The sequence below is a fragment of the Chamaea fasciata genome, unplaced genomic scaffold (genome assembly GCF_029207755.1).
Source record: "Chamaea fasciata isolate MVZ Bird 193981 ecotype frontalis unplaced genomic scaffold, bChaFas1.0.hap1 SCAF_6, whole genome shotgun sequence".
Classification (NCBI taxonomy): domain Eukaryota; kingdom Metazoa; phylum Chordata; class Aves; order Passeriformes; family Sylviidae; genus Chamaea; species Chamaea fasciata.
This window is the reverse complement of record NW_027094091.1, coordinates 37800578-37815300: the sequence shown is the minus strand read 5'-3', so window position 1 is coordinate 37815300 and position 14723 is coordinate 37800578. Positions and strand designations below refer to the sequence as shown.

The window sequence follows — 14723 nt, the reverse complement described above, 5'->3', positions numbered from 1 at the left end:
AAGCACTGCTTAGCTTTAAGCAGAGAAGTTTCAGAGGATTAAACCCTGAATTCCCTTTTTACCTATCTCATTTTAACCGTTAATTGAATATTGACGTTCAAAGCATGGAGGCATGTCCAGGATGCCCTAGGTGGCACAATTCAACAATTGACTACTAGTGGGTAACACTGCAGCTCCGAGCGAGGCTGAAGGATGCGGCGCTCCCTGGAACACCCCCGAACAACCTCAAACAGCAGCTGGCGACCTCAGCTGGCGACAGCAGCTCCCACAGCAACGAGGAAATGCGGCAGAACCCGGCCTCCAGTGCCCGGCCTCCAATCCCCGCCCCACGACAAAACGTGACCCTGCTTTAAATACCCCGGCTCTGCTCAAGGGAGCCTATCCGTGAGATTTCCCAGCCTCTTACGGAAACACAAGCGAGGGAAAGTGTTGTAATGGTCACTAAAATATCCGCCCGTGGCTTTTCTCCCGCCGCCACAAGGTGTCCAACTGGACACGGAGCTTCTGGATGTTTCTGGGGAGGTACTTTCTGCAGGTGCAGTCCGTCTGACTGAATAAAGCGCTGCTACAGAAAGGCGCGAGTACGCCGCTGCTTTTGTGCCGTTCGTACCTGTCGCTTCCCTCAGCCTCTGGAAATAATTACGATGTATCTGTCTTCTTTGCAAATACTAACATCGTATTACAAATACACTGATTTATAATAAGTTTAAAATTTCTTTCGAATCTCTCGAGTTCGACTCATTTCCAAACACTTCACGCTTCGGGCGCATAATAAAATTATTAAGCCAGAACTTAGGGAGGGACGGCTCCGGGAGTTTAACAAAAAAAAACAAAAAAAAAAAAAAAACAAAAAAAAAAAAAAAAAAAAAAAAAAAAAAAACAGAAAGAAAGAAAAAGGCGAATGAGCTGAGCACGGTCCCAATTGCTCAGCACTAACATAATTCTTAACTGAAGTTATCTTCAGATTTTGCAACTGTATCTGGAGGTAGCTCCCAACAGCCGTACCTCGGCCCTGCGGAGTCACTTCGATTCAACTCTGCAGGTTGGGAGAAAAGAACGACGAACACTTCCGACGACTGCAAACGCGCTGAGCTCCCAGCGCTTCCCGAGCTCCCGCCCCAGCACGTGAGACAGGAGCTCCGCCCAGAGCCCGTCACAAAATGGCGGCGGCGGCGCTAGGACCCCGCGGGCGCCACGCCGCGCGGGCGCTCGCACGCCAGGAAAGAGGCGGGTCCCTATCGCTTCCGGCCCGCCCCCTCGCCCTCGCCTGCCTTTATTGGCGGAGGGCGATGTCACTCTCGCACCTCCGCCTATCGCCAACGCTCCTCTCTCGCCCCGCCCCCCGCGACTGGGCGCCACTTCTTGGGAAGTTGACGGCTGGAAGCGGCGTGTGCAGCGCGGCGCTCTCGGGTTCTGTGGCGGCCCGGCCGTGGCCCCCCGGTGCTGTCGAGCTGGAAGTGGCGGAGCAGCGGAACGAGCGGGGTCCGGAGCAGGAGCAGCAGCAGCAGCAGGAGCGGCGGCCGCTCGTCCCTTCGCCGCCGCCGATGGAGGCGAGCCTGACGTGCGCCGTGTGCCTGTCGCTGTTGGAGGAGCCGGTGACGCTGCCGCTGTGCTCGCACAACTTCTGCCGGGGCTGCGTGCTGGAGTGCCTGGCTTCGGCCGAGGCCGCCCGCCTGCGGCAGCTGCAGCGGAGTCCGGGGCAGGCCCGTCTCGGCCGCGGGGCGCCGGGGCCGGGCTCGGGCCCGTCCTGCGCCCGGGTGCCTTGTCCTCTGTGCAGGAAGCTGTGCCTGCTGCCCCGCGGCGGTGTCGCCGCCCTGCCCGTCAACACCACCCTGGCGGAGGTGGTCAAGCTCTACCGGTCCGGCGCGGCGGGCGCCGCCACGGCCGGGCAGGCGGCGCTGGGGCCGAAGCCGGGGTCCGACCTGCTGTCCCTGCAGGCGTTCGGGGGAAGCTGCCAGAAACACCCGAGCCGGCCGGTGCAGCTCTACTGCCGCATGTGCCGGCAGGCGGGGTGCGGGCAGTGCGTCTCCGAGGAGCACCAGGGCATCTTCCACTCTGTCAACCTCATAGACACGGTGTACCAGGAAGAGAAAGTAAGCGCCGCGCTCCCCCTCCGCTCTAGGGGCCTGGCTGGGAGGTCGGGCTGGCCACTGGAGATCCCACCGGGCACGGGTTGTTTTTACTCAGAAACGCAGGAAAAGCCGCGGCGGGGAGGGCAGGAGAGAGGCAGAGGGCTTGTGCTGCTTTGGGGCAGTAAAGAGTTACTTGTGGACTGCCGGGTTGTGCCTTTCTGGGCTGCCGTCACGCTGCATCCAACGCACACAGGCGACCAGGCGGTATTACAGCAGCAACATATCTGAACCCAGCTTACGGAAGGAGCTGGAGAGTTGAGTTTGGATTTTGGGGTGGTGGTGGGGTTTTTTTTTTTGTTTGTTTGATTTCGTGGGGAGGGGTGTTGGTGTTTGGCTTTGTTGTTTATCCAAGTTCAGGAGGATCTAATAACTCCAAAAACCCACCCACAGATGTTTTGTTTATAGGCTCTCTAGCTGCGATAGGTAATTTGGGTCACAGATAATTGCATATTTAGGGATAGATAGTTTGGGTGAGTAATAATGAATGTATAAATGAGATGTTTTAGAGACTGCATAAGAAGGCCTGCCGTCATGGTTGGTTGCCTGGTTGCAGAAGTTGTGATTTTTAACAAAATAGCGATTAATTGTGAAGAATACGCTTTCCATGCCCTGTGCAAATTGAATGCGGGGTGACGGTTCTGTTGTGCAGTAATGGAAACAACTGCAGGGCAGTGATAAAAAAAAGTACAAGTACAGAAGTTTAAATACAGCACCGACTATTCTTTAAGACAAACGTTGCCTTTACACTGATTTTCCTCCTGCCTTTCGCATCATCAATTGTATGTCACTTGGGAAACCAGGGGAAAAGAGCCTTTGCACCAGACATATTACTACATAATGTAAAGTAGTGATACTGAAGAGAAGTAAAGGGGAACTCAGTGATAAAATTAATTTAAACTCAGACAGAAATATCTTGATTATGAACAGCTTTCTGTTTTAGCAATGTGAGGCATAAAAAGAAAAATGAGAATCACACAATTTTTTGCCAAACTGGAATAATACCATTAAAACTTACATTGTCTCGTATGTATGTGAGGAGAGGTGTTCAAAAAAGCCTGAGGAAGACAATGTTTTAACTATAAAGTAGTTATTCTATCAGTATGCATTGTAGGTGAGACTGAGAACATTACTTTGAGAAAGAGCAGAAGAAAGTTTGTGTACTGATCCAGGAAAGCATTAAATGTTAGGTGATGTCTTGTATCACAAGCTTCTTTACTATATTGTTGAGAATATCACAGAATTGATAGGGTTGGAAGGAACCTCTGGAGATCATCTAGTCCAAACCCCTGCCAAGGCAGGGTCACCTGGAGCAGGTGACACAGAATTGTGACCAGGTGGGGTTTGAATGCCTCCAGAGAGGGAGACTCCACAACTTCCTTAGGGAGACTCCACAACTTCCTTAGGCAGCCTCTTGCAGTGTTCTTCCACTCACAATGTAAAGAAGTTCTTCCTCATGTTGAGGTGAAACTTCCTATGGTTTAGTTTATGGCCACTGCTCCTTGTCCTGTCTTCTCAGTGGGCACCACTGAAAAGAGTCTGGCACCCTCCTTTTGGCACCTGCCTTTGAGATATTTATATACATCAGTGAGATTCCCTTTCAGTCTTCTCCAGACTAAATAGGCCTAGCTCCTGCAGTCTCTCCTCATGAAAGAGATGCTTCAGACCCCTGATCATCCTTGTGGTCATCCACTGGACCCTCTCCAGTAGCTCCTTGTTTGTCTTGATCTGATTCTAGATAAGCACTGAAATGTATTTATTTTATTGAATGGATAAAGTTGTAATAAGTGTTTCAATTGTCTTGCAGTTAACCTTCTTTAGTACTCTGAAACAAATGAGGATAATAAATGAGAAGCTGGTAAATGAGATCTCAAAAGGACCAAATGATGCAGATGTGAGTTACAAATGCTGGATATTCTATGTGTGTTTGTTTCTCTTCTCATCATAGTTTATTCACAGCCTGGAGCATACAGGTGCTCCTTGTGGTGTAGATGTGCTCTGAGCTTTCTTAGAGAAGTGACTCCGTGGACATTGCTATTTCATTTGCATCTGTTCTTGTGTTCTCGTCCTTCTAGATGATGCTGAAAAATGATGTGGAGATAATTGAGCTGAAATTTGGAGAAATCTTCAAAGCTCTAGAAATGAAAAAACAGAAGTTACTAGAAGATGTTGAAAATCAAAGAGATAAAAAAGAGAAAGAATTTCAAATTTGGAAGAAAATGAAAGAAACTCACAAGAAGACCATTGAGAATTTTTTGAAGGATTGTGAAAAGCTTGTCCATGAGTGTGATCCTCAGTGTTTCCTGGAGGTGATGGCCTTTTGGTTTTGATACTATTTGTATAAAGAACTCAAATAGAGCCTGCTGTATTGTAGTTCATGATTATAATCAATCAGGAAAAACAGGTGGCAAATGAAAAATGTAGGTTAAAATTACTTAACACTTCATACTTTTTATAACAATGTTTTTCATTTTTAGAAAAGTTTGAGAAAGCTTTATATGCAGCTTCTCAGTGATTTTTACTGTTTTGCTTTCCTAAGAAACAATATTGCTGATCTCTGCAGTGGGTCCTTTGGTGCCTCCAAATAAATGGGACACTAAGTACAGAGTTTGACTAAGTGTCTGGTAACAACCTGCAAAGGAAAATTTAACTTTTACTTGAAGTAAAAGCAACTCCCACTTTTTGAAGAAATAGTGTGATTCCAGTGATTAGCATGTCACTAATCACTGCCACATCTCTCTTTCTCAACTTCCTCCTTTTCTTCCTGTTGTTCCTCCTCCCCCTCTTTTCTTGTTGTTCCGCATCCTGTTTTCATCTTTTTCCTCCTATGTCTCCTGGTTTGCTTTGTATTCTACCTGTTCCTTCTGTTCTTCCTCCACTTCGGTCTTTGGTCCGTTCTCACCTTCCTCATTTTTTTCCTCCCAATCCTCCTGTTCATCTACTTCCTTTTTCTGTTACTTGTTTTCTTTCTCTTAACTTAGCACCTCCCTGCCTGCCCTCTGTAACAGTACATAGGTTTTGTTATGTAAAGATGCAGTACAGTGAGATCACCAGGTTTTTATAGGGAAGCAGCTCTAATCCAGTGAAGTTTTTTACTTTTCATTACATGTTCTTTGGGAAGTCTCACATGACCACAGTGCAGTTCTTACCACCATTATCTGCCAGAATTAAAACTAAAAGACAGCTTTTTTAATAGTATAATAGCATATTGAGAGCACATAGCAGAGGCTTTCCTCTCCAAGAAATACAAAATAGTCCTTCATTTGAATTTTTACAAATATCTCAGCTTCTGAAACTGATCAGGTGACCATATGGACCTTGATTTAAATGCCTTAATTTAGCTCTTAAGGATGTCTTTTCGTATTTATAACAAAATATTACAAGAAAAATAGTTGTCACATGCATACTCATTTAGGTTGGGGTTTTGTTGGTGCGTTTTTTAATGTTAACAGCCTTATTTTCTCTAGTTCTGTGAAATGAAGACAGGGACTTTAGTCTCTCAAGTATTTTGATAAAGTAATAACTTCCTGATAGTTGGAGAAATGCTCATAACTTACAAATTCTTGTTTTATTTATAGGTTGCCTGTGGCTTGAATACAAGGTATACTTTTTCATGTTTTGTTAGTTCTTTAGTTTTCTTTTAGATTTTTAAGATTAAAAACTAAAAAAAATGGCTACATTGGATATCATAAGGAATTTTAAATGAAAATAATATTGAGTAATTAAGAGATTATAATACTTTCAGATTTTTGGATGCCCAGTATTCCAAATTTTAGGAAATGTGTAAAGAATGTGAGTGATGTACTATCTAGGATTAGAGATAACCAAGCTTTTAAAATATCCCCCTAATAAAAAGCAAATACAGAAATCCATTAATACTTAGTGATTGGATATTTTCAGATATCTTATTTAAACTCAGGAACATTGAAGCATGCTTGAAGCTTTTTCAGAAATCTTTCAGTGTAAGAGAGTGGGTGGAGATAACTGCAGAATCTTTGTTTTTGTGTTGGTAGTGCACATACCTTGTAATATTTTCTAAGGGTTCTTAATTACATATCTTAAAATCTTTTAACCTGTTTTTAAGAAAGAATATTGGAAATTAAGTTCTTTAAAATACATTGTGTTTCAGACTAACATTAGCAATGCCCTCTGAAGAAGGAGTATAATTTAGATTCAGGTTATGTACACTAAGGAGAGTGGAGGTGCTAATTTTTTGCTCACCTACCAGCACTACTTCTTGCAGTTTTCACTGTTTATAGAACCTAATTCAAATGAACCAGTTCTAAGAAAAAAAGATGTAGAGAACTTGAAATTTTATTGTAGACATAATTTTTCTGATTCCTTCTCCTTCCAAATGATTTCTTTATAATTTTTTTTTATATTAAGCAGGTATAATTTAGCTAGCACATAAGCATGAAGAAAAACATTTAAATTGGTTCATTTTTGGTTTTTTTGGGTTTTTTTCCAGAATGAAAACTCAGCTTGATGTGATGAATATAGCATCCAACTGGGAAAAACCACCAGTGAAGAAGATACCAAAAAATATAGATATTAAGTCCGTGGTTAATGAAATCTTAGCATTGGAGTTAACACCTGTTGATGAAGGCATTGTTCAAGGTGGGGAAGAAGGACTTAAGACAAGATTTGGGAAGTCTAGAAACTTGAAACTTGTGGAACCAATTGCTAATAAACAATCTGCATGGCAAACACATGCAAGAAAGCATCTGAGCAAATTAAATGAATGATAAATTCATGAGGGGTTTTTAAATGTGTTTTATGAATGTGCTTTTTCTAGGAAGTTCCTAGGCTGTATTTTTTGGAATCTACAGTCCCATGCTTTCATACCCACTCAATAGCGCTGCTGGCAGAAGTGTGTTGCTGTGAGCCAAATGGGTGTTTGTTGTGGTGTCGTGCTAATGTTGGGTATGCTTACATTAAGTGCCTTTACCTCACAGGAGGAGGTGTTACATTTTCTGTACGGCCAGGCATTTCCAGCATTAAAAAAAAATGTAAATCACAGAAAACTCAACAAGGGCTAGGGTCTGACTTAGGGCACTATATTTTCTTAAATGAAATCTGTTTATGTGCACAGGAACCTTACAGTGTTTTCTGTATTTAATATATTGTCCATCACTATCCTTATGCTCTTTCTAATAGAGCTACCTTGTGGAGGAAATGAGGACTCAACTCTATTTAAAGATACCATAAAGCAGTGGCAGGACCAGAAGAATACACCCAACACATTTCTTGTAAGTTATTGGCTATGTGGTCTTCAGCATGGTACTATTTTGTCTGTTTTGGCTTACCAAAATGAAATATAATGTCTGCTGAAAAATATTTTTCAGCCTGTAGCAGGACAGGATGAAGCAGACGGTAGCAGGACCCCTACTCGCTTTATGTCAATATCAGAAATGTCAGAATTTCAAAATATGAGCCATGAGGTATGATTGAACATGAGTTGTAAGTATGGCTGTGTTGCTATTTGTTGTGATGCAATTTTCTATGTAAGCTTTTAACATGTTTTTCAGTTTCCTCAGTAGAAAATGACCCTTCCAATTCTAGAATGAAATCTGACTAGGTATTAAAGTTATCAGAATTTTACTTTTTTTTTTTGCATTTAGAAAGCTGAAACTTAATCTTACTACTGACTTCAAATATTTACTTCTATATTTAGTGTAGCTTTTTGAGTCACATCTGTAGCTTTCTAATCTGAATAAAGTTCCCTGGTGTCTATTTGAAGAGGAAGTCATCAGCCTGTATTCTGTTTTCTATAGAATAGAGTTCTACTTTGTTAGACCATATAATAATTTGACATGGAAATGAATTAAGTGTCTTTTTTTGTTTCATTTTGAATTCTGTAGTTATAAAACTAGATTTTTAATTACTTTTTTTAACTTAGTAGCAGCTCTATGTGGGTGGCTGAGTATTGTTCTGTACAGAATGATTCCAGTTACAGTTAGTGAAGTATGGCTGTGGCAGTGAATCACATTGTGCATGTTCTGAGAATACCAGTGGCAGATGATTGAATTAAAATGTTGCTTAGGTCCTTTAAATACAGATTTATTTTTTCTGCATTATTTTGGAAAATACCTATTTTCTATTGCCATTAAGAATGTAATTATATATAATAACAAAAAAGAATAAAAACCCTACCATCTAACTTAATTTCAGATGGCTATTTTTCATGAGACTTTGATTGAGAGTTTGTTGCTTAATATCTAATTTAGTGTTTTTATCTATTTTTTGGTTTTGATAGTGACTTTAAATACAGTTTTCTGTAGTCTTCTCTTATAAAACCTACTTTGACATCAGGGTTCTATATGTAACTTGTTAATTGTCTGTAAAGCACTTTTTCTGTAATGACTTGTGTCCTGTTGCCTTCCAGTACCAATGGAAAAATACATTATAAATTCTCCAGAATATAGGAAAACTTTTCTTCAGTCTTAGTCATATATGAGTTTCATAACCTCTGAATCCACAAATGCCATGTTAGACAATGTGATGTTTTCATTCTTTTTTTTCCCTGTAATTACAGGAGTTACGTTACAAATACTATATGGAACTCCAGAAGCTCCCCAATGTATTTAAGAGTCAAAATTTCCCTGCAAACAAAAAGTACAAATTTGTAACTGCTGAGGCCTCCAAGGATAAGTCCTCAGGAACTTCTCTTGTATCTTCACCTACAAAAGCAAATAACACAGTTAAAATGAAAACGGGAGCCTTGCAAAGAGGAGGTTGCTTTGACAAAAGAAACTTTTCTGGAAGTAGTGCTCCTAGCATCCCATCCAAAAATACAACTTTTTCTGAAACAAATGGCGACTTAAAGTTATTTCATGAGGGAAATGGCCAGGAAGTATCCACTCCAGCCTTTTCAGAAACCTCTCCAGATGTGTTAATTAAAGAAAAATGGCCAAGACAGGCATCAGCAAGTACTGTTTCCAGTGAAATGAACTCAAATTCTAGCACTTCACAGGACTTAAAGCCAGCAGCAACAGTGGCTGTTACTGTTTCAAATTCAGAATCTGTAGATATTTCAGCAGAGCGACCTTCAGGTGTACCTTTTACTTTCAGTGCATCTAACAACTCATTGCCAAGATTTGGTAGAGATAGAGGTACGTTTTCCTTTAAAAAGCAAGACAAGAGATGTGCTTTCCCTCAGTTTTATTTAGGGAGATGTGATAAGGTGGATAAAACCAATAACCAGGATAAATATGGTGCTGAAACCAAAACCACAGTTTGTGATGCTTCAACAAGTCCTAATTTAGACTCAGCAGAAAGTGAGAAACCACGCATTTTTTTTCCCTTCGGCAATTCAGAAAGAGATTGGTTTGCAGGATCAGAAGTTAGCAATTCATGTAAGGTGTTACCATCATCCTTGTATTTTAGCCGATCTGAGAAGCCATCTGACAAAAAAACATTATCTCACATGAGGGAAAAAACACCTTGTGCAAAGGAACCTGCAGGATATGGTACACAGAACCCATCTGTCTTAGGGGAACAAAACCTTCACACTTCAGAATCCAGCACAACTGTAGCTTGTGGTACTTCAGAAACCAACACTGGAGTGGGGGTTAATGGTGTCTCCAAGGCCCCCCTTCCTACCAGTAGTTGTGCATTTTCTTTCAAAAGTAACTTTCCATTGCCTTCACCAGTATTTTCATTTGGAGGCACTGTGAGAAATACCTCTGATTCGTTGACTTCTTCCATGTTTTTTCCTGGAAACAGAACAGAAAAAATGGATAAGGAGAAGATGGAATCTGATGAAACACTTCTAAATCTAGGGAAACCTGTATCTTCAGAGTGTATAGAGCCTGCTTCTCTTCATAGTCATCCAAAACGCGAAGGCTCATGTTTGCCTGTGAACTCATCTAAAAACACTGAAAATGCAGAAAGGCTGGATGATGGTAACATTCCTTGTCAGCCTTTACATTCAGGAGTCCTTCCAGTTGAGTATGAGAATGCATCTTCCACTCAACTCACTATGGCAACGCAACAACAAAAAAAGCTAAAGGAAGGAGAAACTGTTGCTGAAAACAACTGTATGTGTCCTAGAAGGGAGGATAAACCTGAGCCTGTACAGTTTCAGAACACAGCTTGTTCTGTTCCTGGCACATGCAGTGATCCATCTTTAGGAGGTTCTGTGCTTGCAGCAAGTGAGACAGGAGGAATGCTAAGAGACAGCACTTCTGACACTTAAGAGCTAAGTCAAACATCTGTCTCTCCTGATACCAGCCATGCATCAGAATATTTTTCTGTTGCTGAAGACAAAATGTCTGGTAGAAGAAAATGAGATGCAAAGAGAGACTGAAGAGGAAAATAAGCTGGAATTAAATAAATGCTACTTCACACATTAAAGGTGGGGATACTTGTGGTTTTACAGCTGTTCTTCTCCCCGCTTCTCGCCAATCGAGGCATCTGTGTTGGAAACAACTGCTTGTGAGCAGTCCAGTGCAATGAAGCGATTTTTATAGTATAGGCACAAACTCAAGAAACAACCAAAAATGTCATGTCCAGCTCAAGACCAAAGCATAGCCATAAATGCTGCATCTTCAAGAGTGCAAACCTTCTGGGGCATGTTTGGGGGGTGGGGAACTGTGGTGTCTCAAAGCGAGCTGGGTGAAGCCTCAGTTGCAGGAGACAGTAAATTGCTGTCTGTGTACAGCAGCACTTGCACTTAAATGGGGAGAGAACAGCCAAGAGCATTCACCTCACAGGCAGGGAGGGAGGAGGGCCACAACAAAAATAAAGGATATTGAAGGCATTACTAAAAATTATTCTGCTTATCTCCCCTTGGCTGTTTGCTTTTCTGTGATGTGTCTAATGTATGTTGAAGGTGTAAGTTTGAGTGTAATTTCTCTTGTGCTTTTGAAATGGAAGCATCGTATGAGTGTTCTTGTTGTACACTGCAGAAGGGTGTCAGCTACACTTCTGAAGTGCTGCCTTCAGAAAAAAGAAACATGACAATTAAAATTTCAGCTCTTTTTGGCAACAGTTTAGGAATGCTTGGAGAGATTAACTTGCTGTTTTATTGAAAGCTTTCGGAGAACCTAGCTTTTAAAACACAAAAATTTTCTTTTAAAATCTGTGTGTAATGACAAGAAAAAAGGTAAACAGTACTTACCACTATATGTATTAATGTTAGAACTCACAGAATTTTTAGTCTGAATATCGATACAAAGTACAGATAAAAATCTTCTACTTTGCTGGCCGTTTTGTTGGATCTAAGAGGTAACTGCTTTAGTTACTGGAATACACAGACAGTAGCACTGTTTCAGAAAAAAGTTCTATTTTGTTTACTGTTCATTCTTCAGCAGAAGCTGATGCTAGGCTTTAAAGAAATTAATTCTGTATTAGATAGATATGTCAACTGGCAAGTATTAAATCAAATTGCAGAATATTTAATATTCCTTCAGAAGTTTTCACTGGCAACAGGAAAAATCAATAATCTGCAAATTACCTCTAACTCTGTAAGAAAAATATTAATTAAATTTAAATCTCTGTAATACTTACTAATATACTTACTGTGACATAATACTTAGATAAACTGTTCTTGTTTCAGGAAATGTTGACCTAAATTCATTTGTGTTCAGTTCTTGGCCTCAATTTTTCTGTGGCAGTGCATTCCTTTATTAAATGTGCTGAAAAAAAAACAGTTTCTAGTATTTATAACAATAATACTACTTTTCTGTCTGCATTATTGTAAGGAAGGTGGTGAAAATTCTTTATGGTTAGTCTTTTAGTTCTCGATGTTCATCTCTTAAACCTTACTGTATTTCAATTTTTTCTGCTGTTATCTCTAGATATTCTTGTCTTATTCTGCATGTGTAGGAGAGAAATGTTAATTCAAATCACTGGAAGACAAAGGCTGAGCAAGATGATAGTGGCAGAGAGAGTCACAGGTGGAGGTTGGTCTCACTCTAATAAAAGCAAGAGAAATTGAACAATTTTAGAGTCAGATGAGGCACCTGAAAGTTGCAGAAAATGTTTGTTTTCTTCTGCAGTGACAAAAAAACTCTTAACGAGTTAGGGTTAAACAGAAACTATAAAAAGTTTCTGCAGCTTACATATTTTCAAACTGTCTTCTAAATAATTTCTGTTATTTTCATGAGAGTTTGATAAACTTTTATGCAGATACTTTGTCTCTTAGTGAAAAGACACCCTTATAGATTGATATAGCATATAGACTACTCTATGCTACTTGGAAAGTAGAAAGTGTGGGTGTGGGGGTTTCTAGCATTGTGGTCCAAGTGCCTTATAGCTCAGCATTCAGGGTTTATAGGGCAGATAAGATTCACACAGAAACCCCCAACAAGATGCTTGCCCGCTCCCTTGGCCATGCTATGCGGACCCAGAAGGGAGCCCTTCCCCTGTTCCCTGAAATGATGTGAGGTACAGAATAACCTCTAGGTCTTAGGCGTGCCTCCTCCTGGCTGCTGTAAAAATTCACCCTGTCCTGGCTGGAAGCAGGACAGTCAGTGATCTTGGATGAACACCAGTACTAATTCAAAGAAACAGGATTCAGAGTTGTCCTTAATGTGTATTTTGCTTATAATCCATAGAGAACAACTTGTACCACTATCTTGGTCATCATCATAAAATTGTGTGGGGCAGTGAGGACTGATGTCAAAGCCTCACTTTCCTAGGTTATCTAAACTTAGGTATGGGAATATATTTTTTCAGATTACAGGTAAACAAAAGGGCAGTGTTAAATTGAAGCATTTGTCTGAAAATACTGGTGAGAACTTTACCCTTCCTGAAAAAAAAAAACTCAAAAAACCAAAAAGACAGAAAAAACCCAAACAAAAACCAAAATGAAACAAAAAAGAAAAACGGAAAAAAGCCCAAAGCACCAAGGAAATAACATATTTCACTAACCTCAGTAATTTGTTTTACATAGTGCTGTATCTTTCTGATTCCTTCAGATACAAGAGGTAAAAAATGAAGCAATTCTACATATGGCTGGAAAATTTTATTTATCAGTCTTTGCTATACTGCTATAAAGCCCTCTATATTTCAGAATTTGTAAACTAAATCTGCAGGCCAGTTTGGAAGCTTTTTATTGTGGTTCATGAAAATACTACTTCATGACTCAATAGAAACCTTGGAAAACAGTTAAAACAATTATTTTATTATAGTTGCTAAAGTACTTGTTGAACACCACAAAGGAGCTGAAAGTTTCTAGTGCTGTCCTACTGAGGGGATAATCTCTCCAGCTCTCAGAACTGTGATGTGCATTCAATGTATATCTGAGAGCTATATTAACATATATGTCCCTGCCTGGAAAAAAGTTTAACTGAAAGATAAAGTACAATTACTATGTTTTGTAACTATTAAAAAACCACAATTTATAAAAAAAATTGTTTAGTTGACATTAGAGCTGCTAAAATGTCAATTTGTAAAGGTTAACTTCTAAAACAAACCTTGCATAATTTCGTATTTTTTGTTTGTTTATTATTGTATTATTTGTTATTAACTAAAGCTTTATTCTGAAATTGTATTTCATAACTCAAATCTAAGAACTTTCTAACTTAAAGACTGCTGATCTGTGTGGTAAGAGTGTTAAGTACTGCTGCTTTGGTTGGTTTTTGTTTCTCAGGTAACATACTTCAGTTTCTCTTCATAGTTTTCTTCCAGCTGTTTAAATGCTATTAGAACATTATTATTTGGATTGTCACAGTTCAGTCAAACTTGTTCTGGTTTAATAAAATAAATAAATAAATAAATAAAAATAGTATTGTTCCCTTTTAAGTTGCTTTAAAAATGAGGTATGTATTTTAAAAAGCACAAATTTATAACACGAAATAGATTGAATAAGGAGTGAACAATCCTTGAGTGCATAGTAAGCATCTCCTTCATTTAACTTAAAGAAAGAAAAAGTTAAATAGATGCACACTGGAATGGGCTCATTGTTAATAAACCCTGTTGTGTAGGTTGGGTAAGGATGTAGAGAGCATCTGGCATGACCTCAGATACTGACACACTAGCTCCCTGGGATCACTGCAGAACAGCTGTAAGCTTAAACTAATAATGCTGCAGAGGCTCATGTTTCTATAATTATATTGAGCATGTAGGTCTCATGAGTAGTGTTAGAAAAGATAATTTATTAATATATTGAGAATATGGTATCAACTGTTTGAATAACCTGTTGCAAGCTAAACTGGAACACTGCAGCCAAATCTGCTGGCTAAATCGAGCAGGAGATTGTGTGAGCTTTCTATCAATGATGAAGACTGTGTGTTTGGCAAAAAGGACCACTCATTACTGAAAAGGAACTTAATAAGCTCAGTTCCTAGTAATTAACAATACCACCTGGTTTTGTTTTTGTTTTTTAATATAGTCAAGATTTTGTTGAAATACTGGAATTACAGAAGGTTTTGGGCTGGAAAGGACCTTAGGGGCCATCTAGTCAGTCACCTGGGTTGGTGCAGTCTTAGGCACAAATCCAGGCTGAGCAGAAAATGGATTGAGCCCTGTAGAGAAGCACTTGGGGGTGATGGTTGATGAAAAACTCAACATAAGCCACAAATGTGCACTCACAGCCCAGAAAGCCAACAGAATCCTGGGCTGCACCATGAGAAGTGGGGCCAGCAGGTC

At 40.2% G+C, this 14723-nt stretch overlaps 1 protein-coding gene across 1 annotated transcript; it reads left to right on the top strand.

The window, feature by feature from the left end:
* Nucleotides 1-1383: 1383 nt before the first annotated feature.
* LOC136291196 (uncharacterized) lies at nt 1384-13853 on the top strand. Its single transcript, XM_066186017.1, has 8 exons — nt 1384-2093; nt 3937-4023; nt 4205-4438; nt 5708-5730; nt 6598-6746; nt 7287-7378; nt 7475-7570; nt 8665-13853. The coding sequence occupies exons 1-8, from the start codon at nt 1545-1547 to the stop codon at nt 10324-10326; spliced, it is 2892 nt and encodes a 963-aa protein (XP_066042114.1). The 5' UTR covers nt 1384-1544; the 3' UTR covers nt 10327-13853.
* The last annotated feature ends 870 nt before the right edge of the window (nt 13854-14723 follow it).

What these genes read in the sequence shown, in the direction of transcription:
- LOC136291196 (XM_066186017.1), top strand. Translation starts at nt 1,545, where the DNA reads ATGGAGGCGAGCCTGACGTGCGCCGTGTGCCTGTCGCTGTTGGAGGAG. An exon ending in CGGTGTACCAGGAAGAGAAA is followed by an intron (nt 2,094 to 3,936) that starts GTAAGCGCCGCG and finishes ATTGTCTTGCAG; the next exon opens with TTAACCTTCTTTAGTACTCT. An exon ending in GCCTGTGGCTTGAATACAAG is followed by an intron (nt 5,731 to 6,597) that starts GTATACTTTTTC and finishes GTTTTTTTCCAG; the next exon opens with AATGAAAACTCAGCTTGATG.